Genomic DNA, 27,639 nt, shown 5'->3' with positions numbered 1-27,639 from the left:
GCTTCTGTATGCGTATGCACCCTGTTGAGGGTAACATGCAGTGGATTTCTAATCCCAATAAATGGCGTGTGTTTGCAGAGAAGGGGAAGGGAGCATCAGCTACTTTGAAAATAGTCAGAAATGACACAGGAGAAATAAAGGCTGTGAATGAAGAAAAATGGAATGGAAGGAGAAAGTTAAGCAAGTAAGGGAATTAAAAGGGCAAGAAGGTTTGCCGCCTTAAGAATATGGAACCAACATAAAGGAAATGAAAGGAGAAAAAAGGGACTTCTGTAGTCATTTGTGGTACCAGGCATGTGGATGTTTGAGAAGACTGAATGGAGAACCCTGTATTAATCGTTTTGGTAACTATTGGGGTTTTTGTATTGTCTTCCCACCCGACACCTCAAATGTCATAATAATTTACATTCTTTTCTTATATCTTTAGTGTCTGGAATTTTATTGTCTTACCTGGACTTCTCTCTTAAACAAGCTTTTAATTGTGTTTTGCAGAGAAAAAACCTGAAATTTGATCCATTAACATGTTGATAGCAAAAGGCCACTCCTGAAGGAAACGTATTCCTTTTATCTATTTTGAAACTCACAGCTTCTGAATATTTTGAAGTGCCAATATTGATTTATAATTGCTGAAATTAGATACTCAATAATTCATATCTCTCGCTGCTTATATTTTTAAAATGTAAGCTATATACATAGGTGTTTGAAACAAACTTAGGTGTATTGAATGTTTAGAGAAAATAACAAGCTAGTTGTGAAGGTGCAATAGCAAAGTTGATAAACACTTGTGTGAAGTTCAGTGTCTCAGTGCCCCTGTTCTCCACCTAGAAAATACAATGAATCTTGCTGCTTTAATTGCATGAAACTAGTTATAAGTGTTAGACCATGACATAAATAATTTAATCAGTAATTATAGCCATATAAATGTTAGGAATGGATAGATGGACATAAATGTTTGGTTATAGGTTAAGAAGAAAAAAAAGGACCTGTGTTTTTGATCTGTGATTCAAAAATAGTTTGCAGGAGACAGTCTTTGTGGGATGAGTTTCCTTAGTCTCCAGAATAAACCAGTTTTCCCTATAGGCATTTTGATGGAGAAAGGCAGGAGGTGACTAAAAGTGAGATTTATAATGGAAGATACACAGAATCCTGATTATTTTGTCTGAGGATTATGATCTTCTGACGAATTTGGCAAAAAAAAGTGGTTAGTGGAGGATTATTCAATAAAATTCTACTGTATTTGTGCTTGACAATAGGATAAAATGGAAAAAACCAGTCTGTGGGTCTGTTGATCATGAAATGAAACATGAAAATAACTTTTTACTTTAAAAAAAGGAAAAAAGTGGCAGGGAGAGAAATTCTGGTTTACTTATTTTATTTAGGAATATATATGTAACAAAAAAAGCCCCCCACAAAATGAAGCCTAAAATGTCTATACAGGGGCAACAAGATTATTGCTTTTCTTGCTGTTTGATGCTTGCTTTTTTCACTTGGAAGTCTACATTTGTGTTTCTAAGAAGTTTTTTGTTAAGCAGCCAAACCTGGGAGGTGCCAAGCACTTCATGTGGTATGCAGTGAATTCAAGAGTTAAAATTTCTCATAACCTGACAGGTCCTAGGGCTGAGCTACAGACATACCTTGAATTCTGGATGCCACAATTGTCAAGGGTTTCAGTAGTGTTGTAAAAGCATGGGCTAATTGTAAAACTTGAGTATGAACTCAGATTTTGATTTCAAATACCCTCGATTGAAATGTGTTTCAAATACAGTGAAAGTCCAAGGTTTCGCCTGAGTTTACTTTACTCTTGTGTGACAAAGGGGAAGACAATCCTGCTTCACAAATGCCAAAGGCAAAATTCCCTTTTTCTTCAAGTGCCCAGATTGGGCCACAAAGGTCAACTTAAATTACCGTAACAATTTGAGATAAATGTATTATTAGATTGTCACAGATCAGCAGACGGGCCAGAAGATTCAGATTGTTACAGCACTTGATCAGAGCTCAGCAGGCAAGCAGTTCATCTTAACAAATCATGATGGCTCTACCCCAAGCAAGGTGATCCTTGCCAGACAAGATTCCACTCCAGGAAAAGTTATCCTAGCAACTCCAGATGCTGCAGGTGTCAACCAACTGTTTTTTGCATCCCCTGATATATCTGCACAACACATCCAGGTAGATAATCCACTTTATTTCATAATTTTCGTTCAAATGGGATAAGAAGAGATGGTTTTGTTTCCAAATATGTCTGTCTGGGTTCTCCTTTTTTGAGTTTTTTTTTTTGTAACGGTATCCTTTTCCTTGCACTAGGACTCAGCATGGAAACTTAGAAATTATGAAGAAAACTTTTTTTTCTAAATTTCTTGCTTTTAGAATTTATATCCTGGCTCATGACATTAGAAAGAATACTGCTATTTTTATTGCCATTTCCAGCTGCTGCCATACAACACTCCTTTATTTCTGCTTCATTGACTCTCTGTGTGTTTTTGTGTATTGTTAAAAAGCATATTCTTTTCTCCATTGTCTTTATCATTTAACGTCCCCTGCTGCTTGTTTTCCTTTTTGTACACTGTTCTAACTATGTTCAGCTGTGTGAACTGTACTCCAAAGTAGTTTCACAGAGAGATTGTTGAGTAGGGAAGTACGTGACTATGTGGGGATGGAAAAACACCACTAAAGATTTTGGGTTTGCTAAGGTGAGATTGTAACTAGCCAGGGTTGTAACTCCCTAAACTGGTCCCCAGTGCACATTACTCCCATGTGCCGCTTCCTTAGTCGTCACCCTCCAACTGCCAAGCTTTCAGCCCCGTATCATCACCTGGAAAGAATGGGATGGCACTGATGTGAATAACATGCACCAAGACTTGGGAGATGTGAGCTCCTTCAGCATGAAGCAGGAGATTACTGCACTCCAGCTAAAGCATAGTTATTGCGTGTTGTTTACCCATGTACATTTAGGCTGCTGTCAAAACACATCAGTGTGGTAGGTGAGCAAAAAACATTAGGATAGCTACAGTCCATTTAGTCCAGTATCTTACACTTAAACAATGGCCAGAAACAGTTGCTTAAGGAAAAATACCAAAAACTGGACAAGTGAATAATGATCCTTCTAAGCATATCCTTTCACTTCCATTTGCTGCTGATATAGAGCAACCTCCTGACTTGGAGACTGCAGTGAGACCATCATATTTGATAGCTGACACTAAAGTGTAAAAAACTTTTGTTATTTATATAGAACATATATACTTTGGTCTGTATAATATCGTGTAGTGTAATTGTGTGTTGTGCAAAGAACACTTTAGTTGATCTTCTGAAATAAGTATTAAATTAGGTGTCTATTGCACTACAAGAAACAGCTAAAAAGGTTCTCTTGTTTTTATAAGTCACTATTATGTCCTCTTTCAAGTAATCTCTTTTCAACTGAAGACCCCTGATCTTTTTAGTTTGTGCTCTTCTGAGACCTTGTCCACTACTCTTGATTCGCTACTCACATATTGTGTAAGCTTGAAACACATCTCTGTATTATGTATTACGTTTTTTTTTTTTTTGAAACTTAGAAATCTTTGCAAATGGACATACGTTTTTTGCTCAAAAAAATTTGCTTGCTATTAATAGGGGAGCAGTAGCAAAAGCCAATCCTATTGAGAGGCATTTAAGCATGTTTAGTGGTATCATACACTTTGTATTTTAGGTAAACCTCAACAAAAGTATACGCTAGTGGGATATGATTTGAAGTATTCCATATAAAAAATTATTTTCAAAGACAACTTAAGAGATGAGAAATGTGCCACACTGGTTTAAAAGGCAAAATTCTGGAATAGAGGAAGTCTGGACAAAAAAATTGAAACTCTGATTATACGATTTGGGCAAAATAGGTTAGTTTGAGAGGCAACAGATTATTTTGTCACTTTAGTTAGATTGTTTGATTGTCAGTATATATGTATGGGTAGCGATTTCTTTTTTTCGCTTAAAGTTCATAAAATAGAGAGTACTGTTCATTTGCTGTTCAACTGCATCCTCCTTGGGATCTTTCATATTTTCTCCCTAAATGATCTTTTCATCTGCAGTTTCACCTTTTTTGTTGTTCTTCTGTAGCCTTCACTAGAAATGCCCATTCATTTGCTATGTAAAAAACATCTCTTTTATTGCAGCTTATCTTTACATTGACTTATTTGGCAAGGCCCTCTGTCCCCTCATCAATTGTACTTTCAGTGGCTCTTCTTCGTCTGAATAATCAATTTTTATTCCTCATGTTCAAGGTCAGTTGATGAGCTCTCTAAGTCTTGGATTTTTATCTCCTCATGGGCCCAATTCTGTAGTCCTTCCTTATGTGGAACTTCCCATTTTAGTGCAGGTTTCATTTATGGAAGGACTTAGAATTTTTTGATATATATATATGTAGTATAATACCATGAAAATATATGATGTTAATAATGAAAATTAGGAAGGAAAGGTTAATATTTTTTTAACTCATCAATATTATTTTTCTTAAAAAGATGTTTTATTAAAAGAAAACTTAACAGGTGGATCTCTGAGACAGTATTGTTAGCAAAGGCTAACTAGAAAGAAGTATACTTGTTAAACTTTCCCATATATGTTGTCTATGTTATCTTCCAGACTTTCTAAAAAAGCAATTTCTTAATTTTTTCCATAGCAGGTACTGTACTTTCTTTCAGTAAGTTGTCTTTCTTTTTATCAGAGGTCCTGTTTTGAATATGCAAGGCAAGAATGAGTCTGATTTCCCATTAAGGCACAGTACAAGTTAGAAACTCTTAAAACTTCTAAACTGTAATCTCTTTAACGGGAATAATAATTTTTTTTTTCTGTTTTACATAATTGTCAAGATGATATTTGGTTGTTACTTGTGATATGTGTGTTCCTTTTTTACGTGGAATTTTTGCTGTGCTTTATTTATGTCGCAGTGGGATAGAGTTTTTATAGATCAAATGGAAGGCAGTAGCACCTACCCTGCACTGCAGGGGTTTTAATGTGTGCTTAATGAAGCTTTACAGGTACCAGCGATAAATGAATGAGACAAGATAAGAATACTGTATTAATGTCAAACTGTTACTGAAAGCCAAACTATATACCACTTGATAGTTAATGGTAGTGTCCAGAGTATGTTTTCTGTTGCTCCACTATTTATGTGTATTATAAAAAAATGAGTGAATAAACCAGAATGTAGATACAGTAGCCTTTACAAGGGATTTTTTTGGTCCGTCTGTTTAATGCTTCAGTCTCTTGTGCTATGAACAAGTCTTTAGGATATAAATACAAAATTGAACAAAAGGTAAGAGTATGCAAACGCTAAATGTTTTTAAAAATGTCTCCATTTTTCAGAAGTAGTATTTAGATAAATGAAATCTTGAGTTCTGTTCAGAAGTATTACAAGGAAAACTTTTGTTCCATCTTGAAAAGGAGCACAGTGGCACAGCAGGTGGCTCCTTTGTGTCGATGAAGACTGTAAAATGTAGTCAAGAAAACCTTATATTTTGTAGATTTGGTCCTATCTTAGAGAAAAACCACAAGCATGAGATATATTTTAATCTTTCTTGATGGTAAGAGAAATTAAATTTTCACACTTTTTTCCAGATATTTACAGACAACTCCCCCAGTGAACAGGGCCTAAATAAAGTCTTTGATCTGTGTGTTGTATGTGGAGACAAGGCATCAGGTATTTACTGTCTTCTTTTTCTTTTTTTTTTAAAGCTGTGCAATTTTATAAAAGCATTTTAAAATTATTCTGAAGCTATATAACAGTTTGCATGCATATACATATATATACAACCATACATGCACAAACAGAAAGGATATGCTAGCCTTTCAGCGAAGAATTACACTAAATGATACTGTGGTGTCCATGGGTGAGATTTATTCTTGTTTTACATTGTAAATTTAATGCTCTCTACCAGTTAATTTTTGTTTCTTTCTTAAGGTGAATATTTTATTTTCTACTAGAAAAGCTTTGGTGATAAAATTACTTGGGCAACAATGTTGAGAGTTTTTCCTTCCTTAAAATAAGTTCATGCAGTGAACTTTGTTATTATTGACAGGTTCTCTTAAAATATATGAGAAACCTGTTCGTTATTTTAAATATGAAACCAGTAGGCAAGGAATATTTTGCAAGTATATGAAAAAAAATGCTAATACGAGATTCATGCAGGACAGCTGGTTATTTGAAGAACCATTATTAAAATTGTGAAAATGTATTAGAATTCCAGTAAGAAATAAGCTTAATAATGGTATATTCATATTTTACCAAAGGAGAGTGCTAAGGTAAGAAAAGAAAAACGTTTCATGCAATGAATTTTGTGTATTAAGACAGTGGAAAGAAACACAGTGGGAGCAGTGCACTGGAGAACTCTTGTCTCCCACATTCCCTTTGCATATGTGCCTGCCACTCAGTGTGCTAGGTCTGTCAGAGTTGGAACTGGTGAGAGGGAGTCTTGTCTTTTATTTTTAAAAAAATGAGAGAGAGAACTACAAGGGCTTGCTCTTCAGTATAGTTTAGCTGACAGCTCCTTTTTCTTTGCACTTTCTTTGTTAAAGATAATGGGGTGTAAGAGAGATGAGACATTTAACTTTGCTCTTTACTTATTTAGCTAAAATTAGTGTTAAGGAGGGAAATGGTTGCTCCATTAGAAGATTCATATGGTTTGTCAGTGAAGTCTGTATGGTGGACCTCCAGTAACACCAAAATATGACAGCTGCAGTTAAATGCTCCTTTTGGGAAGCGATGAGAATAAAGTGTATAAAAATGGGGGCCAAGCAGAAGAAGTAGTTAATGTTAAAATGTCATAATGAGAATAAGTAGGATGGGGAACAAACTTCCTAGAAAATAAAAGCAGTTAAATTTTTTGTCTGTGGCAAAGTTTACCATTAAAAAATACAGTTCCTAGAACCCCAGTCAGACTTCAGCCATCTCAAAGGGAATTACTGCCAAACATAAGGCAAAGATTGGGTTGGTCTGCTCCAACTGGCAGGACTCCTGGCTCCACAGCGGAGGGCTGGAGTACTCCTTGAGAGGCTGGAGATCCCAGGAGCTATTCCTCCTGTCCTGGCCCAGGGATATCAAGCAGTGGTACTAAATTTGGGGAGAGTGCCATGTTTCCCTGAGCAGCTGCAGGTTCTGGGGAGCCTCCTGAGTGACAAGCAGTGTCGTGCAAACTGCTTTGCAGACACCTCCAAGCTGGAGTCCAAGAAGCTACATCAAAGAGCCGGTGAAGAAGCAGCCCCAGTGCTTTGCAGGGTGCATATGAAGTATTCACAATCCAACTGCTGTTAAAGTGTTTCACTTAGTAATACTCTTTTAATATAGATGATGTTTTATAAATTCCACATTTTAGTAGTGTGGTTGTGATAAAGGCACCTAGAAAACCTGTCAGAATTTCTAGAAACTTCAGGCAGACAAGATTGATGTATCTAAAAAAAGTTTGTGAGGAGTGAGGAAAGAATCTAAAAATACTTTTTCCCTTAAATTAGTTTCTGTTTGAGATTTATTTCTGCAATGTGCCCTACTTAGGTCAAAGAGCAGCCTTACTGCCTCTGCAGTGGGTATTTTGAGTGTTTGTCAGTGATCTTTGGGTTTAGGATTATTTTTTTCTTCAGGATAATAGAATTAAAATTGTTGGAATTGCCAAGCATGCCTTAATCAAAACCAGTACTTTTTAGTATATTTGAATTTTGTGCTATAGCAGAATCAATTTACTTCTGAAAAATAATTTTTCAACTTGACTTTTTTCTGTAGTATATCCTAGAGATTTTTGTATTTGTTATATGTATATAAAACATATATATGTGTGTTAGAAAATTAACAGAAGAACTGATTTTTTAAAAACATCATTTAGCTATTTTAGGTTATTCTTTCATTGAAGTTTTAAGGAAAGAACTAAGGATGTATCATTACCCTGTTAGGAAAATGAAAGGTGAAAGTAGATCTTTGAAGTGATTACCTACTGCTGTCAAATGCCCTGTTTGCACTTACTGTGGTTTCATTAGATTTAATGCATACAATTTTGACAGCCAAATTTCTAATGAGCAATAATAGGGCTTGACTGTAGCAACATTTTAAAAAAAATGCCAGAGTGTGTAAATTAAAGAGTTACTTCTGTGTTCCTGCTAACCTGTTTTCTTAGCTTTTTTTAACACTGCTGTCAACAGCAAGAATTTAATAGGCAACTTGCCTATTTGTAAAATCTGTCCTATTTAAGTGAACTAGAAAAATGGTTCACTTGCCTTTGTATGTTGTTTTACAGCCAGAATATATTTTAAGATCTGTAACCCATGGGGATAAAAGGTGTTCTTATTTTGGGTAAATCCTTCATTTTTAATAAATAAAACCTCTGAAAATGTAATACTACAGTGTAAAATTAATGTAGTGGGGTTTGTTGTTCTGTAACTAGGGCGTCACTATGGAGCAGTAACTTGTGAGGGATGCAAAGGATTCTTTAAAAGGAGTATACGGAAAAATTTAGTTTATTCATGTCGAGGAACAAAAGACTGTGTCATTAACAAACACCACCGGAACCGATGTCAGTACTGTAGGCTGCAGAGATGCATCGCGTTTGGGATGAAACAAGATTGTAAGTCTGAATAAGTGTAAATTATTTTAGTTGGCAGCTATGTTAAAGTTTATGCTACAAAAGGTATGCTTTTTATGCAAAAGGTATTGTATTATTACAAATTGTTATCTTGATTGTATATTTTAAAATCACTGTATCTTTCTCTTTTAAAGTATTGTACAAGTTTGGTGTATAGAAGTCTGAAATGTTTACAAGCATGCATATTGCTTGACAGGCTTAGTAAGTGCATTGCATGTGGTAAAAGTGAATAAACTGTTGCTCCTAGGTGGCAAATGTCAAGCATGTCTTCATCTTTGTTTTTTATATATGCAGTTCAGTTTTTCTATGTGTAAGTTAAGGTACTGAACATTTTGAATCGTTTACCTTCTTGCCACTTTTCCCACAACAGCATACCAGCAATTGCTGTTCACTTTTGGCAAAGCTCTGCAGACAGTTAAAATCAAAGTGTAAACTGGTTTCTTCTGGCTTTATTCTGTAGAGCTAGAGATTTTTCCATAGGATATAATACTGTAAGTTTCATTTGAATGTTTTCTGCTCGATTCAAAGCAAGATGATGTATTTGTAGGCTAAAGCCCAGATTCGTTCCTTGTATTTTCACCGAGCTATTAAAATTAAGAATCTGCTCCTCTGAAGTCAGTGAGTGTAGGTCAGGGTGTTAGCAAGATCTTAAATGGTCTGATCTGAACTTTGTGAATGTCTCTTTCTCTTTGTATTGTCTAAGGTCCTAACTTGAGAAACTTCTTTAAGTGCATTAAGTTGTGTGGGTTCAATCCAGACACACAGTCCATGGTAAAGGGTACCATGAGTCCTTTACAGAGTGTGTGGGATAGTGAAATTGAGAGAAGGAGAAGCTGTAAGCCTCCACTTAAAGATCCAAATTAAAAATAATGTAATTTAGTGTATATATAATATAGTAAGGGGATTTCTTTCTCAATTGTAACTTGAAAAATTTAGTGTCTATATGTTTGGCCTTTGACTACTACATCATTTCATTAAGAACAAGTCAAGCTGATGTGTTGGGTTTTTGCCCAGGTTGTTAGCTTATTGCTTAAGGGATTATTTTTTTTAGTGATTTTCAAAATCACTATTAAAATTGCAGATTAAATAGAGGGGGGGGAAAGGATTATTTCTTAGTGAGTAATTTGAGATGTGACTTAATAGTTGCATATTGTTTTGTTAGCTGTGCAGTGTGAGAGGAAGCCTATTGAAGTGTCAAGAGAAAAATCTTCAAACTGTGCAGCTTCTACAGAAAAGATCTACATTCGGAAAGATCTCCGTAGTCCATTAGCTGCAACTCCAACTTTTGTAACAGACAATGAAACAGCAAGGTATGTAAATTCTACTCAGAAGCAGCTATCTCTGTTTCCTGAAACGGGAAAAATCAATTTTAAAATTAATGAAAATTAAAATGTGTGCTGTTTTGTGTCAGATCAACAGGTCTGCTAGAATCGGGAATGTTTGTTAACATTCATCCGTCTGCAATAAAAAATGAGCCTACTGTTCTGATGACTCCAGATAAGGTATATGATGATGTAACTGATATATTAAGTAGAATTGATTGCTGTAATTATGTATGTAGGGAGGGAAGAGTGTTCTGTTGTACTTCTGTTTTGTTAATTTAATGTTTAAAACGCTCCTTTACAACATTAGCCAGTGTTGCAAATGCCTTCTTTCCACAAGAATGTTTTTAGTCTCGCATAGTAAAAGTGCTAAGAACTCTACAAAGTAAATGCCTTCCTCCACATTTTTAGAGAACTTTAAGGGCTGCATTATTTTTCTTTGTATTGGGCAATCCTGACACCTGGATATTCCTTTTGTACCAATAAAATGAGGTGCTTGCAAAACCTCGCATGGCAGTATCAGTGGATTTCATAAATACTGTTAAGGTTTTTTCCCCTGATTCACTAATGGTTTTTTGCAAAGCTAATAAGAGCTATCTCAGCAGTAGTCTTATTTCTGAGCTGTTTTTTCTTTGTTTCCATTTTGTTACATTTAGTGATCCACTAGAGCCATGTGGTAACTTCCCTACACATGCACAGTAGGAAGCTTTTGTATTTTTCTAGCTGATATTAAATTACCTCATACTGTTTTCATGCATTTTGCCTTGCTTGCTCTGTCTGCAAAGGGCCCCATCAAAAGCTGTTTATTCCATTTCACTTTTCCCATTTTCTGTGCAAGCTAAATGACATGTAGCATGCTGGTGTTAGCGGCAGCATACTTGTCTGTGATCATGCACTTCCCTTCTTAATTTTATGGGGCAGGGTGGGAAACATGTCTTACTGCCTCCCTGAGTTGCTGGTCAGTACTGAATCACCTTGTTCCCTTGCAGTTAGATAAAAACATAAAAACCAGAAAGGCTGCAGCAGAATTCTTTTTCTGCTTGCTTTTAAAGGCGACTTTTTATCCATTCCTTCTTTTCAAACATTCTCCTACGCTCCTGACTCATTAACATGAGGAAAGAAGGAAGATGCTAAAAATGTAATCTAGTGCAGTCTTACAGTCCTGGTGACTTGACTAGTGAGCGGAGATGATAATTTCTTTCTGTGCTTGCTTACCTTCTGTAGTATTCTTTCTGAGAGAAATAGATAGCTATTACTTGTAAAAGTAAATGTCTAAATATTTCCTATTTTAGGAGCAGTGCAGTGTCTAATTACTGCATTATGATTACTCATTTACTGAAAACAATAATTTTCTTACAGGTCTATTCACATGCTCAATTCTTCATTTGTATAGAAGTTAGATTCTTCTGTTGCAAGTTAACTGCTGCCAATATGAGAGCATTAAAAGTTGTACTTCTCCTTTAGGTTGAAGCATGTCAGGGAGATTTAAGTACACTGGCAAACGTGGTGACTTCATTAGCAAATCTCAGCAAATGCAAAGACATGTCACAAAGCAGTACAGAGCTATCTATGATTGAGAGTTTAAGTAATGGAGATGCATCATTGTCTGAACTGCAGCAAGAAGAACAAGCTAGTAGTGATGTTACAAGGTAAGGCGTGTTACACTTGAAAGTAGTATCCTTTTCAAGAAGGGAAGGTCTCTGTCAATTCAGACCATTAATTAAATTATCACAGTGTAGGAGACTTATTTGTATTAAAAATAATGGTAATAGCAGCCAAAGCTCATGTAGAACATAAATCTTGCAAGATTTTTCAAGTGAAATCATAAGGAAGTTCCATTTGAGAAATAAATACTTGTAGTTGTTTGTACTTTAAAAAAATTTCAATGTCAATATTACAGCTGATTTTCTTATTTTTGGTTGGACTTCATAACGTGAGTGAGATCTTGTACTAACTATAGTCTTAGTACTTTGTGTCATCCTGGAAAACTCTTTCTTAGAGTTCTCATTTGTGCAAGTAGTTTAATGCCTGTAACTATTAATCTCCTTAAAAGCTTGAAAAGCATTTGCCTTCTACACAGGAGAAGTCATAGAATTCTCACCATCAATACAAATAATACAATACAATACAAGTACATTCATTGATTATCTTACAGACTTGTGTCTTGCACTGGTTTTAACTGAGCCATTTTGGTGAGCATATGTGTAAGATATTCTGTGTAGCACGTGTTCAGTTATTCTGTCAATCACAATTGTGTTCTTCCTCGGTTGTCATCTTGCACAAGCTTCTGTCAATACACAGCAGTATTGCTTTATATGCCATCTACCTTGTACACGCTGTTTTGAAAATGCATATATGGAGTAAATCCATCAAGGAAGACGATTAGTATATAGTGAAGTAGTCTGTACTGACTGAAATACAGGATTTCCCTTATGGTGTTTACTGCTTTGTGTAATTGCAAGCAGAATGCATTTTTTCTGCTCATTTCTTTATATGCTGCTTAGAAAGTCAGTGTGACTTTATATAGGTGCTGATTTGGGCCTTTGCTGTGTCCTTTCAGGTAAAGAATACAAGAATATACTGGTAAAAAGTATCATTGTACATGCTGATAAACTTCATTCAATACTAGGGCTGTTCAAAAAGATGCAGTAATGTTTAATTTCTTTATTTCTTGGCACTTTCAGATGCTTGCTTTTGCAAAATTCAGTGTTTCCACTCAGTTTTAAAAATCTGCCTATGAAAAGGCATCAAGTTCTCTCAGCCAGAGAGCCTGGAAGAGCTCTGACTATGCTTAATGCATACTCTTGGCCAGTAGCTTACCTAACAGATCTCCAGTGGAGAGGTTCAAGTTAAGTGTTCTTGTGAAAGGGAAGTTGTTACTGAAACTAAAATTTTTATCTAAATCTTCCATTTCCTTGCCAGGCCCTATGCCAGCTTGATCTAGCAGACACAGATGTTTACTGAAGAAAAAAGAGTTTAAGGGATTTCAGGAAGCAAGTTATATGCATCCATGTCTTTCGTGTATTTTAGTATATTCCATTTCTTGCAGCTACAGTAGTTAAGCTTTCACTTTTGCTGACACAAATTTACTATACAACTTTGCTGTGAGCATTCCGCTGCTTTTATATTATAATGTTGTATGCCTTGTTCTCCAATGGCTTCATGATCTATTTCCATTTTTTGGTTTATCAGCAGTCCTATATATCTGTTAGTGACTAAGCCTGACAAAAAGAGAACTAAAGTTGTTTCTAGCGAAGGATATCGATACCATGTATTTTAATGTTGATTATACCTTTTTTTCCTCACTTTGTGGGCTAGGTTTTCATAGCTTCCAGGCAAGCTTTTGTTCTTGAGTCTCTTTTCCTTGGTGTTTTACTTTGAAATCATTGCTCATGTTGGGGCTTCATGTGTGAAAAGGGCCCACAGTGCTGAGCCATGAGGAAGCAAAGCTTCCATTGACTTCTGCTGGCTTACTGCTGCCGTTTTGTGAGATGGGAGGGAGAAGGTTTCTTTGAAAGCAAACATCCAAGAGTAAGTTGGAAACTTACGTATCATGGGCAGACATGGTTAGCCAGGGTACCTGCCCGCCCTATTTAAAAAGGACTTTTCAGCCTATACTAGATCCAGGATTGTGACAGATGCATATGACATTTACCTTCTGGGGAAAGGAGCGAGGTCATTCCTCTCTTATATTCCTGTCCCTGCTACATGGAGAGCCCTGCAGAGATCCTGTTTTCCTAAGAAGCAGCTGCCGCTGAGCACTGGCTTTGCCTATTCTACTTAAGGCTGCCAAGAGTGAGCCACGCAGGACCTGAAACTCAAATCTCCTAGTAGGAGTCAAATAAGTCCTTCTAGACTTTACCCTTTATGCCTACGTTCCGTATACCAGAGACAGAAGACATCTCAGGCATATCCATGTAGTCCACTTGTGCATGCCCCAGTCACCCTCACGTGTACACATCAAAGCATATAGGCTATTACAGGACCAGAAACCAGTTCATTTACCATCTCAAACTGAGGCAGCGTCAACAGCTCTTTTACAGTGCTATTTCCTTTGGTTGTAAATACTTATGTCAATAGCAAACATTTAGATTTTTTTTTAGCATGTTAATGAATTTAGATAGCTAGAGAGTGTGTGGGAAGAGAAGGAAGCAAAGTCCTACTCCAGTCTTTGGTGTTAAATCTGTGATTTTAGATTCTGTGGTAATAAGCGTATGTCTCTAAATTGAGAATCGGCTATATATACAAGCCGGTAATCAGCTTTTGTAAAGTTTTCAGACCTCAGTGCGTAAGTTTTTCATGCAACGCTATATACAAGTGATACTGCTCTCAGGATATGTCATCTGTCTGTAGGCAGTGATGAAGTCTGTATATTTTTGATTGAAGATGTATCAGTTGTGATTCTCAGGTGTATTTGTGAACAGAAAAACAACAGATCTGTTATCAAGCGGCAAAATGAGTAATATATCTGTGCTTGTCCATGGTAATGTTTGTGCATGTGACAGGAGTCACTGCCCTACATCAAAGGTTACTAAGGATAGTACTGAAAGCATGAGTGCTTTCTCTTAGATATTTTGAAACAATCTTTTCAAGTTAAGTTGAATAACCTAACCACTACTTACTACTATAACATATAACATATAAACTTACTCTGTGCTTCATAGCAGCAAAAATTCTTAAAATTTATACATGCATTAAGTTGCTTTAACAGCAGTCTGATGATCATGTCCTCAAAACGCTCATGCCAGCGCTCTCAGTAAACATCACTAAAGAGATCTTCAAAGGCAAACTGTGATTCAGCAGCACAATCAGTATGTCAAAACTGTGAATTTGTTGGCAACTAGTGTGAACAGGATCCGCTGCTAATTTTGGTTTCAGAGCCGCTGTAAGTTGGAGTTTTCAGGGATTTTGTTTGGAGTGCCAGGAGAAGCATGCTACTGACTTATTTTCCAAATCTAGTTCTTTGAAACAGACATCTAAATACAGGTTTTAGACATGCACAGGTTCCCCCAAAACTGAAACAGTCTCTAAAATGAAATTTTCTTTTCTTTTTTGTTTGTTTGCTTGCTTGTTGTGATCTTACAGGGCATTTGATACTCTTGCAAAAGCATTAAATCCAGGAGAGAGTGCAGCATGCCAGAACTCTGAAAGTATTGAAGCCAGTGTACAGCTGATCGGTGGAGAAACAAGGATGAATATCGTTGAAATAGAGGGGCCACTACTCAGTGATGCACATGTAGCATTCAGGGTACTTAATATTTTTTTACCGTTGACTTTATAACCATTTTAACATTGTAATATAAAATCATGATCTGATTAAATCTTGGTGTGAATTTCTTAGAACAGCAGCTGTTTGTTCAGGTATTGGCATTAATTTCTGATGAATGCACTGTTTTGTTCACTGGTTAACTGTTTGTTTGGGAAAATGTACAGCTCTTTATGGTTTAGCTGCACTATTTATTTTATAGCTTTTTACCTTAAAAATACTAGGTAGTCCATGCAAAAGGATTTACATAGACAAGTGTCACATGAAGCAGAGTCAGCATCCACATTCTTGCTTGTTAACAGATGTATCTGATAAAATCTGCAACTGGTTTTTGAGGCTCTTAAGTGTATTTCTCGGTTTCTCCTTTGTGTATATACCCTATTTTAGTATGGTATTAATTGACTTTCATCGTTAAGGGAAAATACAGTTTCTTTGTTAGTGAGTTGGATATTTTCTGGCTTTATTTAACATTTCGTGAATCTGCAGATACTCTTCTGTCCACTTTTTTCATCTTATTACTATTCATGGATAAATCAAAAAGTGTGCTTATCTGAAAATTTCTTCAGTACCAGGCATTTTATGAAACATTGCCCCTCTCATCAGCATGTGTTTTGATCATTCAAATAAACATCTCTCTAATGCAGATGTCAGGGGGTTTTTTAAGAATGTGTAAGCCAAACCATTATATTAAGAAGTATTAATTTCTGAACATAAAATTACAATACTATAATTAGCACTTTCTTCACATATGCAGGTAACACCACTGGTTTTACTCATGTACATTGAGAAAGGTAGAGCTGGTCCTTTCTGATGTATATTGATTATATTTTTAGGACTTGGGAGCAGCTGTATGTTAGGCATTTTACTAACATATCAAAAGATTTTTTTATGTGTTTATTGGTAAAACATTAATTGAAAGTACAAATAAAGATGTTTTGTGAAACAGAATTCACGTATGCACACTCCCCCAGGAACTGTGGTAACTCTAATTTTTCAGGCTGTTTATTCCACTCCTCTTGGGGAAGTTTTAGAAAGTAATGATGCCTCTGCATTTGTGTATTTTATATATTTTTATATATAGAAATGTAAGCAACTTCATTCTAATTGTAATGATTCTTCTAAAACTTTTATTCTTAGAGAATGTCAAAAAAGTTGAGTTATATTTGGGATTTTCCATCTCCAGGTGTCTCAGACATTAATATTTATCCAAGATTCAGGTTTTTTTGCCTTTTTTGTTGCTTTATAGTTACTATAGGGTATAACAGTATGGCTAATAATAGAAAAGGCAGTAATTCAATTTTATTTCAGGATTATGTCATGGTTATTTAGAAAAAACAATTTTTCTTCTTCACTTAAAAGAAACTGTAAGACTGATTTTTTTGCTTACCATGTTTTCTATGAAGAAAGTAAAATAACTGACTTGCAGGGTTTTTTTTTCCTTGTGTTTTCGGTTGCCAGCTCACCATGCCTTCTCCTATGCCTGAATATCTTAATGTTCACTATATCTGCGAGTCTGCCTCCAGGTTGCTTTTCTTGTCCATGCACTGGGCACGTTCCATTCCATCTTTCCAAGCTTTAGGGTAAGTGTTCAGCTACTCTATTCGCTCATGTTGCGAATACACACTTTATCTTTTTTATTTTCACTGTCTTCTTCAGGGACATTTTAAAATATAAATCTACTTAATAAAACTGTTTTATAGGCCTTCATCATGAATGTAAATTTTCTGAATCAAAACTACTCCCAACTTCAGTCCAATTCAGGTACCTTTGTTTTTGACGGAAAAAGGAGTAGATTTATAAACATCAAATGCCTGCACACTGGTACTCCTTTAATAAATTTTTAGTAAATAGGACTTCCTATCATTTTTGTTTAATAGCTACATCCCAAACTAGGTTGCTTATCAGGCAGTCACCAAAAATACACTCCTCTCTGGATCCCCCAATACTGTTATCTTTATAGGTGAATTAGTAGTAATAATTTTGCCTTTAATAACCTACTTGAAGAAAATGGTTAGCTAGGTTCAGCAAGCATTCAGGGTGAAGTAGTTTAATTTCAAAGGATTTTCCAAAAACAAGGGGTTGCTGTAACCAGAAAGTAATTCTTACTCCTCTTTCTGCAGCTGGTATAACATCCTGCTTTTCCAGCAGAATTCAGTGTATCACTTAAAATTCGTAAGCTAAATGTAGTAGTCCGTTGCCGATCATCATGAGAAAACATCTCAAAGCAGCACAAGGAAAAGTGATTTTTGTTATTTTCAGAAGTAATTCTATGAAGGCACATCAAACATAAAGATACTGTATCAGCTGTGACACAAATAGAGTATAAATTATAATTGTCTGTTCTCATCTACAGTGTTTTTCCTCAATTCAGTATCAAAATAGTGTATGACTGCAGCAGAAAAGGGAGTTCCTTTTTTGAAGAAAAAGAACTGTCCCCTTTTCCAAGAAGACTGTCGAAAGCAGGATGATCTGTGATTACCATTTGTGTTTACTTAGATGTTTAAGCCAAATGATTCTACATTGTTTAAGGAAAGACACTATATTGTGTGTAATTGAAGGCTGTGTTTTGGAGAAGGAAAAAGTAGAATTCTGTGAACAGTAGCAAGGGTAAAAAATATCAAATAAATATGATGTTTTATTTTTGTAGAAACTGTTGTACTGCAGAACTTCAACAAAATATTTCGTAAAGTATCATAGTACATTGTATCATACATTTTTTGAAGGTTTATGTGACAGAGACACTGCAAGTTAGTGTTAGAACAACAAATGGGAATGTTTTTTTAAAAACAAAATGTAAAGAAGAGCAGTATCTCCAAAAAGATTAACAAGATATGCTTATAGAAAATCGTCATATTTTTAAATATGTTACTTCCCAATATATTTTTCTTTTTGAATAAATAAAATGGAGCAGAAGGCTGTCTTAAGTGTTAATATTCACCTGTCTTAGCATTTACAGTCGCAGTCAAGATCATGGGCAACAGTATATTTAAACACCATTTAACATAAATATACAGTTTTCCTTTTGAAGAGCTTAAAATACTAACTTTTTTTCAAGTGGAGGTTTATTTGAAATTAATGCAGCTTTTTTAGTTTGAGCACATTATGTACTGTGATTTTCACTTTTAGAAGGGTGACTCAACGCACTTTTGAAAGGAAGATAAATTCATGGTACTAGTAATTGAGATGAGTTGACAAGCCAAAACAAAACCATAGTAATGGGTTTGTAAGGAAGAGAGATAATTGTATCCAGGTGGTTCCCTCCTCAGGCAATATTTTCCTTAGTTGCAGCAAGATAGTTGGCTTTGGCATGCTGATGTAGTTAGTGATACCAGATTATTGCTTAGTTCATTTTCCTGCATGAGGACCTTTGCAGGCAAGAGAGATGAACAAACGTTCATCAGGTTGGTTACAGCCTCTTAGTTTTTTGAGGCTGCCAGTTCTGGTCCAAGTTTGATCAGCCATGAGGGTACCACCCTAGATGATACATTTATGTACACCCATACCAGCTGAGTAGCCAGCGCACCCTATTTTCACTGTTCCTTAACATAGTCCTTTTGACAGGAGATGAAAGTGGATGTGACAAATATGTGTAGAAGCTGAATGTACAGTATCATGTCTACCATAACGAGCACTTGATCATAGTAAAAAACAGTGCCCTGGGTAAACTCTCTACAATCCAAGGACAAGTCTACATTAATCTTTTATTTGGCATATTAGCATTGCAGTAAATCATCAGAAACGTTCTTGAAGATTACACCTTGTAAAAATCCATTCCATTGTATTTTTGTATTTGAAATCCTAGCTTTAATATGCTTTTCTTCTCTGATAGGTCTTGTGCTTCTTTTAAATTTCCATTATTTATATTTACTGGCTAAAACTGTGAAACATGGTACCTGAATTTTGACTCCTCACTGGTAGGATTTCTGTTTTTTAAGGTACTGAGCTCTTGTTAAGCTCTACGAGTTAGAGATGCTTGGCAGTACTGTAAGTTAGGTTACTAATATGGGAGTGTCTGAATATGCATTGGTGTACCTAATTTTAAGCTTCAGCATTTGAAAAAAAAAATACTGACTACACATGCAACTTAATTTAAGGACTAATTCTTACAACAAAGAAATCCTCATGACTTCTATTTATACTTCGAAGTCTGTATTTCAAACCTTATTCCAAACATGAAGGGGATACAGAAAACAGCATTCAGGAAGCTCAGGAACTTGATCTCACCTGTTCAGTTTTGCTTGTATTTTTAATTAAAAAATACCAACCTGCCAAACTAAGTAAATAAAAACACCTTTGAGTCTGTCCTCCCTCCACAACAGAGGAACAATGCAAATTTTTTTTGTCCTTGCATGTAAATGTTATTCAAAAACCAGTGTAAATCCTAAGAAAACTAGCTTGATGGAATATGCCTAAACAGTTGTCATTTACTGTAACTTCAGCTTGCTTTTGTGATAGAAGTCTATCACCATTAAAACAAAAATTAATTCTTTAGAAATGTCACTCTAAACCAGGTATTTTAATCCTAGCATGCAAATAAAAATATTTTTGATTCAGGGCTTGGTTTTGGCACTGATTGGAATGGTTGAATTAGAATAATGTTTTATGAAGTGTTCTTCAAATTAAAGAAAACATGTGAATGCAAATGGCTGGTTTTATTAAGTGAAATTGTTTTATTTTTTTAATAGACAGGATAACAGCATATCATTAGTGAAAGCCTGCTGGAATGAACTTTTTACACTTGGTCTTGCACAATGTTCACAAGTTATGAATGTGGCAACTATATTAAGTGCATTTGTTAATCACCTTCATGGCAGTTTACAGCAAGGTAAGGTATATACTGTGCATATTGCCAGACTTGGGGAATTACTTCATGGATTTTATGTTTTGCACTGTGCAGGAGCTTCCTACTTATCCTTCGGTTGTTAATAAAAATTTATTATTTATAGAATTCCATGGTTAGTATTGAATACTAAAATCATACTAGAAAATACCGTTCACAGAATGGAATTTTTTAGCAATTTTGTAGAAGTCAGCTATGCTAGTACTTACCCCCAAATTAAAAAAAGAAAAAAATAAAACTACCCATTATCTAATACAGGTTAACATTTACTGGGGTTGTTTTTATTGTGGGCCTGTGTAGTGTCCAATAGTGTTCTGCTGTTCCGTTAATATCATAAACTCAAATCAGGAATATTTCAGACAGCATCAACATGAAGAACACAAGTGTACTGTGAATATGATTCCTCTGTATTGAGGGTATAAATTAAAGAATGACCCACTTGTCCTTGATGTTCATAGCTGTGAAACAAAGCAGCCAGATGCCAACTTGGTGATATATTTCCTTCACGTAACTTGGCTTTTTACTTCTTTATACTAGATTTAGACTACACGTAAGTCTTCAACAGACCTTCACTAAGCATACTTTGTTCCTTATGTACCTTACTAATCCTATGCCCTGCATCTTCTGCGTATTTTTCATTCAGATGAAAGAGATGTCAGTTGGCCTTTTCTTTCATTTACTTAACAGTGAAGGAAATGTTCTTCTGAGTGGTAGGGGAGTCTTCTAGCTAATTCTCTTTGTGTGCTTGTGAACACTCACAAGGTTGTCAGCACTAAAAGCTAACCAATCAAAAACAGTATAGTCTCCATCTGTTTGTAGTCTTAACGCATTTTTAATAAGCTAGATGCACATACAAAAATCTTAGCATTTTCAGGCTTAACTAGATTTTTGGGTTATTTACTGTTACGTGTATGAAAATTCACTGTTGTTAATGTTATGCAAAAACAGATTGGTAAGCTGTGGAAAAGCAGCCCACCAGACTATACATTTTTCCTCTCCTTTTATGATGAGGGAATTAAAGAATTATTTCTGAAGGATTTCATGAGTTAAAAATCCACAACATCCTCCTGTAAATAACAGTAGTTAAAGATAAAAAAAGGTAAAAACAGCTAAAGATACTAACAAACCTGTGAATGTCTTTAGGGATACAGATGGAATTTGGAAACTTTACTTTGGTCTCTCTTAATTTTTAGGCATCTTCACCAAAAAGGGTATGATGGTAATAATTAATCATGGGTTTATCGTTGCTACAAATATATATATATTTTTGCCATTTAATTTAGGAATTCAGTCTGCATGCAAAAATAAAAAATTTATAACCACTGCCTTGCATTTGTATGGTATGCCAGCTGCAGCATCTCCAAGAGATGACAAGTTTGTGGAACCTGCGGACCGTAGCTTGATGGTTTGTGGAGGGAATGGCATTTTCAGGCTGCTTAGCTATTGCTGAGCCAAGGGGAACAGCTCTGTACCAGCCACAGTCCCCTAGATGCACATTGGGAAGGATATACAGAACACCTTCTTTTTCAGCAGTGGCACGGTCTTTGACTAAAATAAGCCATGAAACTGCATACTAACGTGCCTCATGGCACCTGACCCTGAGGTGCAGAGCGCAGATCTGCAGTAGCAGTAGTGTATTTTTTACGTGTGAGTAGTCTTTCCCTTCCTTGATCAAGCTCTAGTGCACCCTTGATTACTGGGAGCTGTAGTGGCAGGAAGAGACCTAATTGTACAATGTGAGGGGGAAAAAAAGATTGTTATAGTCCGTAATTGTTGGTGTCAAGAGTATTCATACCTAGTGTGTGAGTTTGTAGATGATGTGAATTTCCCACTGTTTGAATCTACTATGATCATTATTTTTAACAGTGTGGCACGACCACATTTTTTGCATGTGTATTGACTTGGGGTTTTTATATTTATGTGTGTGTTGACTTAGATAAGCTGCCAACAGACAGAGGAAAACTAGTAATGGAGCATATCTTCAAACTGCAAGAGTTCTGTAACAGCATGGTTAAGCTTTGCCTAGATGGATATGAATATGCATATTTGAAAGCAATTGTCCTCTTCAGTCCTGGTATGTAATTATTCCAAATGTAAAACATTAATCTATGGTATATTTTGTAATATAACTTCTGTCTGTTTTACTTTATGCAGTTACTATCGTATATAGAATTACAGTGTCACTTATTGGGGAATCTTGGAAGGTGTGAAATGAGGACTGGAGGAAGAGGAGGGTTAATCTTTAATGTAAATGGTTGAATACTGCTTTGGAGACATAAGCTTTACTTTTGTCTGCCATTGATGGTTTTTAAAATTTTGCTTATTTATTGCTTTTAATTCTGTGCCTCCTTTCTGGGGTGCTTTTTCTGAGGACCTGCAGTTTAATTTTCAGAAGTGTTACTCTTTGACTTCCAGCTGAGATAAATTGAAATTAGGTGTTTAATATACGAGAGACTTATCTCTGGGCATTGATTCTCACATGCAAAATTACAGAAACTTATCACGTCACTTCACATATGTATTTTGAAAATAAATATTACACATTGCATTTCTGGTGAATGAACACCACAAACATTCCCTTATATTTCTGTCTTCTGAACAGTATATGCCTAATTTACTCCAAGTAACATTAATGGACTTGCATTAGACAGTGAAGATAAAATAAAACGATTAATTTTTTTCCTTCTGGTACATTAATATGGAGGAAGAAGAGTCCTGTAGTCATGGTAGGTAGTGACCGAATAGTTAGATTATGTAACACACATCTGGATGGTAGAAAAATAAAAAAATAATTTTCTTCTTTTGAAAATTAATTTGGCAATTAACTCTTCACTAAAGGCATTTAGATATTATATCACTCTACTTCAGTTCTTAGATTCATCATTGAGAATTTAGGGATTTAATACAAAACCAAAACCAAATCTTTTGATAAAAGAAAATTGTATAAACCTCAAGTACTTTCTGTATCTTCAGGAATTTTTCACTGTCACATTCAGAAAGTAAATCTTCAGTCACTCCATTTTACATTAGAAAGTTTTAAAAGCATCAGTAGCTTCCTTAATCATCGTTGCTCTGTCCTTTTTAGACGCCAGTGTTCCATAAAAAAAGATAAGAGCAAATTTTAAAAAGCTGTCTGAATCTTGGTGACCTGCCCCCCATCAGTAGCGTAGGATATGGAGAACTGGGTATTTGGTTCTGTACATTTATTAGATCTGAGATGTTGTTTCTTTTTCCATTCAGTTGCAGTTCACCCTTTCACTGAAAAATTAGTTGAGGTGAAAAAATCTGGAACTTGGACACTTCCAAAATGTAAATCTTAAGTGGGTTTTCTTAGGTAGAGAGATAGAGAAATACAGAGATTGAGATGTAAAAGAATTGTGAGGTTCTTGCTTTGCAGTTTCCCTCGTATTTACATGATCTTTTCCGTATGTAGTATCTACAAGGAGTATCTCTGTCTCCCAGTAGAAGTGCCAGCATCAGCAGGAATACCTGGTGTTAATCTTAAGCGTACAACAAAACCCTGCATACCTTCCATGGTTCTTTTGCTCTCCTCTCCCGTTTTCTTTTTTAATACTGCATTAATGGAAGACTTCTGAGAAGAAAGACGTTCTTGCATAAAAGGCAGTATAAGTAGTGTCAGAACCCTTCAGGAAAGATGGTAAATTCCAGAGGATATTCTAGTGATACTCTTTTTTTTGTGGATTACCAAGGAAAATTGGATCCTGAGTATTTTCACTATAGACATAATCTTGCTGTCAGTCCTCATGACTAATAGAATCTTTCATGGTTTTATGTGTTGAATGTTTCTACAGTCCACTGAAAGACAGGAATGATTTCGGTGTTCTGGTAAGAAGTACCAAGCATAAGTTTAATTGCAATATTTAAGAGCACTTGAAAATGTTTGCAATTTTTATTTTCTGCTGAGGACTGAATTGTTGCCCAGACTTTTCACTGTTATTTCAGAACAGGCAGAGACTTTCTGTAAGTGGAGGGTGGGATGGTGTCCGCTTGTTTAATTTTAGTAGATAATGCTTGCAGGAGATACTCTCGTTTAGGTACTCCTTTACCCCAAAATAGTTCCTTACCCCAAAATAGTCCTTTCATGGCAGACCTGTACTCGGAACTGGTACAAGTTGCTGCAGGAAAGAAACAAAATGATGGAAGAACACCTCAAGCCCATTTTTCTGGCACAGTGTCTGCTAGCATTTATGACAGAATCTGTTGGCCATTCTGACGAAGTCAGTCCTGGCAGACATCAGAAAATACTTCTCTAGGAACCTTACACTTGCAAAGTGATCTTTATGTATTTGTTTAGTATTTCCCCCCTTCTGATTAGATTTGACAACACAAAAGGTAGAAGGAAAAATACCTTTGGAAAAGACTATATCTAGTCACATGATTGAGATGAATTTTCTTTTATCTCACATGCTTTCAGGATCACATTCCTAATGAGGTGTAGCTGCTTTAATGGCAGTGTGTTGTCAATATTCTTGATCCTATGAGCCATATACCTGAAAATCACGTTCAGTACCTTGAACAGAAGGGATTTTCTGGCGATGATTCACAGGCCAGAAATTCCAACTTCAAGGATTTTACTGCTGTACTATAGGATGGGGCTGGGCTGCACATGCAGCAGAGTCCTAAGGTAAGAACATGTGCTTTAGTAGGCTGTCTTCCATAGCTGGAGACTTGACAGTTACTGAAAATGTCTGCCAGGGCAGCTGCTTGTCACAAGACAGCCTTGGGCAAAGAGTTGAGTGTAAGGGGAGTGCCTAGAAGACTTTGCATCTTTATAAATGGCGCTTGTTACTAGCAGTGGTCTTCAAACTACTGTTTTCAGAAGTTGACTTCTAGCTGTGTTTCTGACATTGCTGTAAAAGAAGCGTCATGAAGCCATACATATTGCATATCAACAGCTGTTGAAAATGTGTTGCTTCTTGAGAAACTTACTATCGTCTTGTCCTCTGCATGAATTTGAAATGCTTTCAGAATTACTGAATTAATACATAGGACAAAACATTTGTCTCTGAAATGACACGTTAAGGAGAGTCCATTGTATCACATAACTGCTAAATTGCTCTGAAAGCTTCTGTATCTGCAAAGCTAGACCAAAACCTCCTGGTTTTGTTGACAGAAGGCCATATATTTGGAGAGGAGGAGTGACTGTTGGAAATAATCTTTTATCTGACATAACTTGGCAGCTTATTTATGATATTTATGATCCCATTTCTGAAAAGTAAAGTCTACATGATTTTTCATGCTACCTGTGACAGGAAAATATTTACATTAAGATAGATGGATAATAAAAATTACAGATTATGTAAAGTGTTCAGAATTATTAAGTAGTAATTTCTAAATGTGACTTGACAGTTAGATTAACATCCTTTCATTTTAGCAATGTTTAGATTTCAACTTGCTTAAATCACTGCTAAAAATTATGTTTAGCACATTTGAAAACATTGTACTAAACAGTTAAAAAATAATGATCTGCTACGTATCTTCTGCAGGTTTTGGAAACAAATGGTTTGTAGGCTTTTAGTCTGCTTTTTCCACTGGTCTTCATTTTGTCCTTTCCACCCAAATGCTATTTGTGTATACAATAGTCCAATAAATGTCAGTATATTGAAACAATGCTGTTCTACAGCTACACAGAGAACAGAGCTGTATCATCAAAATGCTGTAAGCATTGCAAGCACTGCATTTATTTCAACTCTTCAAAATGTTTGGTTGTACTTATAAAAAACTAAGTAAAACATAAACACAGAAGAAAATAAATATGAGGAGGTAAAGCAGTGTCCTCCACTAAAACTGTGAAGTTCCTGCAGCTACTAAATAATGATTTCTGTATGCTTAGATATTCTGTATGGATTTTAGTGCATCTTATATAGAACAGGTATAACAATGTAGAGTGGGGGGTTTGGGGGTTTTGGTTTTTTTTTCAGATCACCCAGGTCTGGAAAATGTTGTACAGATTGAGAAATTTCAAGAAAAGGCTTACATGGAGTTCCAAGACTATGTAACAAAAGTATATCCAGATGATACTTACAGGTCTGTAAACTTCCATGCTTACTTGATTGATTCTTTTTTCAGAGCATCAGTGATACTGATTTGTACAGTATTTCTTGTAATAAATATGTACATTTTGTTTTTACCTCCTTAAAGGTAAGAAATTACCTTTAGAGCACTTGAAATGTTATGCATGTACTCGTACATATTATGAGTATTATTTATCCACTTATTCATTGTTAATTTCCGAAGTGAAATAGTGGAAATAAATACTTTTACATGTTTTCATTTTGAATTGCACCTGCTTGAAGTATTTCCTTTTTTAGTCTAAGTCCAAACATTATAAAGTCCATGAAATTGACAGGCATGTTCACATTTTTGGTACTGTTGAAGACATGACTGAACATAAATTTAATACTCTGCTGATTTAAATACTTAAGCCTTTCATGAACTAGGTATAGCGAATTTTGACCACTGTTGTCCCTTATTAATTTTGTCTCTTCTCTTACTGATAATGTGATTGTGAATAACACAAAAATCTGTGACCACAAGTAACACCTTTTACCAAACTTACTTTCCAGACTGTCTAGACTTCTTCTTCGATTGCCTGCTCTTAGGCTGATGAGTGCTGCCATCACTGAAGAGCTATTCTTTGCCGGACTAATTGGAAATGTTCAGATTGATAGCATCATCCCATATATTTTGCGAATGGAGACAGCGGACTACAACTCTCAGATAATTGGTCATGGCGTATAAAAGTAGCAGCCAAGGATTCTGTACCATGGCAGTCATGGTGATGTAAATGCATACCCTGTCTCCAAGAGATGGCAATAAGCCTTCCCGTGCAGCTTTCCAAAGAAGGCTAATATTCCTCCTTTCCAGTGCACTTGGGAAACATGGTGGAGTGTGTATTAAGGAATATAGGATCGCTTCCTATTTTCCATCTGATCTTCAAGGACTTGTAAATTAACTTGGTGTCTGAAGAAAGTCAAGAATTGCCCATCCTATTTTTGTAGATAGATGAACTTGGAATATTTGCTTATGAAGTCCAGGCTTGTGAAGAAACTGAAGAAGCTTTGACTGAACTAAGGTATCTCAACTTAGTTTGATGTTTTAGACAAATAAATTAACCTTCCTCTCTGAGTTGTGTTTTGCTGCTAGTTCTTTCTCACTGATCAAATAGAAAATACATGATCAAACCTCCTGAAAAGGCCAGTGTTTCCATGGAAACAAGACCGTTCTAATCAAACTTGGTTCTTCCTGTTGTTTTGAAGAGAGAGTTGTTTCTTGTTGGATTAAACACTGGACACCATTACGAGTTGTTTCTTGTTGGATTAAACACTGGACACCATTACAAGTGCAGGGAAAGTAGAGGAAGCTCACATTTTAAAATATTCTGATATGTTGATGCAGTTGATCAAACCCAGCAAAGGGTCAGTACTGACTGCTTTGTGGATACAACAGAATACTAACAGAGATGTGTATACTGCAGGCATTCAAAGACAGCATTGTCCTGTTTTTTCTGGTCTCAGAAGTTAAAGCTTTTTCACACTACCCTCTCTCTTTCATACTCAGTACACAGCAGTGGAGGCATTCTAGATGCCTCTTGTGTTC

At 35.7% G+C, this 27,639-nt stretch overlaps 1 protein-coding gene across 3 annotated transcripts in view; it reads left to right on the top strand.

Annotated features, from left to right (window-relative positions):
* NR2C1 (nuclear receptor subfamily 2 group C member 1) overlaps window positions 1-27,168 on the top strand; it is a 44,477-nt gene extending 17,309 nt beyond the window's left edge. The window contains exons 4-15 of one of the 3 annotated variants that reach the window (XM_080392608.1): window positions 1,936-2,166; window positions 5,584-5,665; window positions 8,394-8,573; window positions 9,754-9,901; window positions 10,003-10,093; window positions 11,378-11,562; window positions 14,999-15,161; window positions 16,638-16,759; window positions 19,865-20,004; window positions 21,956-22,093; window positions 25,962-26,067; window positions 26,607-27,168. In XM_080392608.1, the coding sequence (XP_080248734.1) occupies window positions 1,936-2,166; window positions 5,584-5,665; window positions 8,394-8,573; window positions 9,754-9,901; window positions 10,003-10,093; window positions 11,378-11,562; window positions 14,999-15,161; window positions 16,638-16,759; window positions 19,865-20,004; window positions 21,956-22,093; window positions 25,962-26,067; window positions 26,607-26,781 (1,761 nt within the window). In that variant the 3' untranslated portion in view covers window positions 26,782-27,168. Of the gene's footprint in view, window positions 1-1,935; window positions 2,167-2,202; window positions 4,251-5,583; window positions 5,666-8,393; window positions 8,574-9,753; window positions 9,902-10,002; window positions 10,094-11,377; window positions 11,563-14,998; window positions 15,162-16,637; window positions 16,760-19,864; window positions 20,005-21,955; window positions 22,094-25,961; window positions 26,068-26,606 lie in introns of those variants that run through there. The other 2 variants (XM_080392610.1, XM_080392609.1) reach the window with 2 other exon arrangements.
* The last annotated feature ends 471 nt before the right edge of the window (window positions 27,169-27,639 follow it).

Source organism: Falco punctatus (genome assembly GCF_963210335.1).
Source record: "Falco punctatus genome assembly, chromosome: 6".
Taxonomy (NCBI): domain Eukaryota; kingdom Metazoa; phylum Chordata; class Aves; order Falconiformes; family Falconidae; genus Falco; species Falco punctatus.
This window is presented reverse-complemented; position numbering and strand designations above follow the sequence as displayed.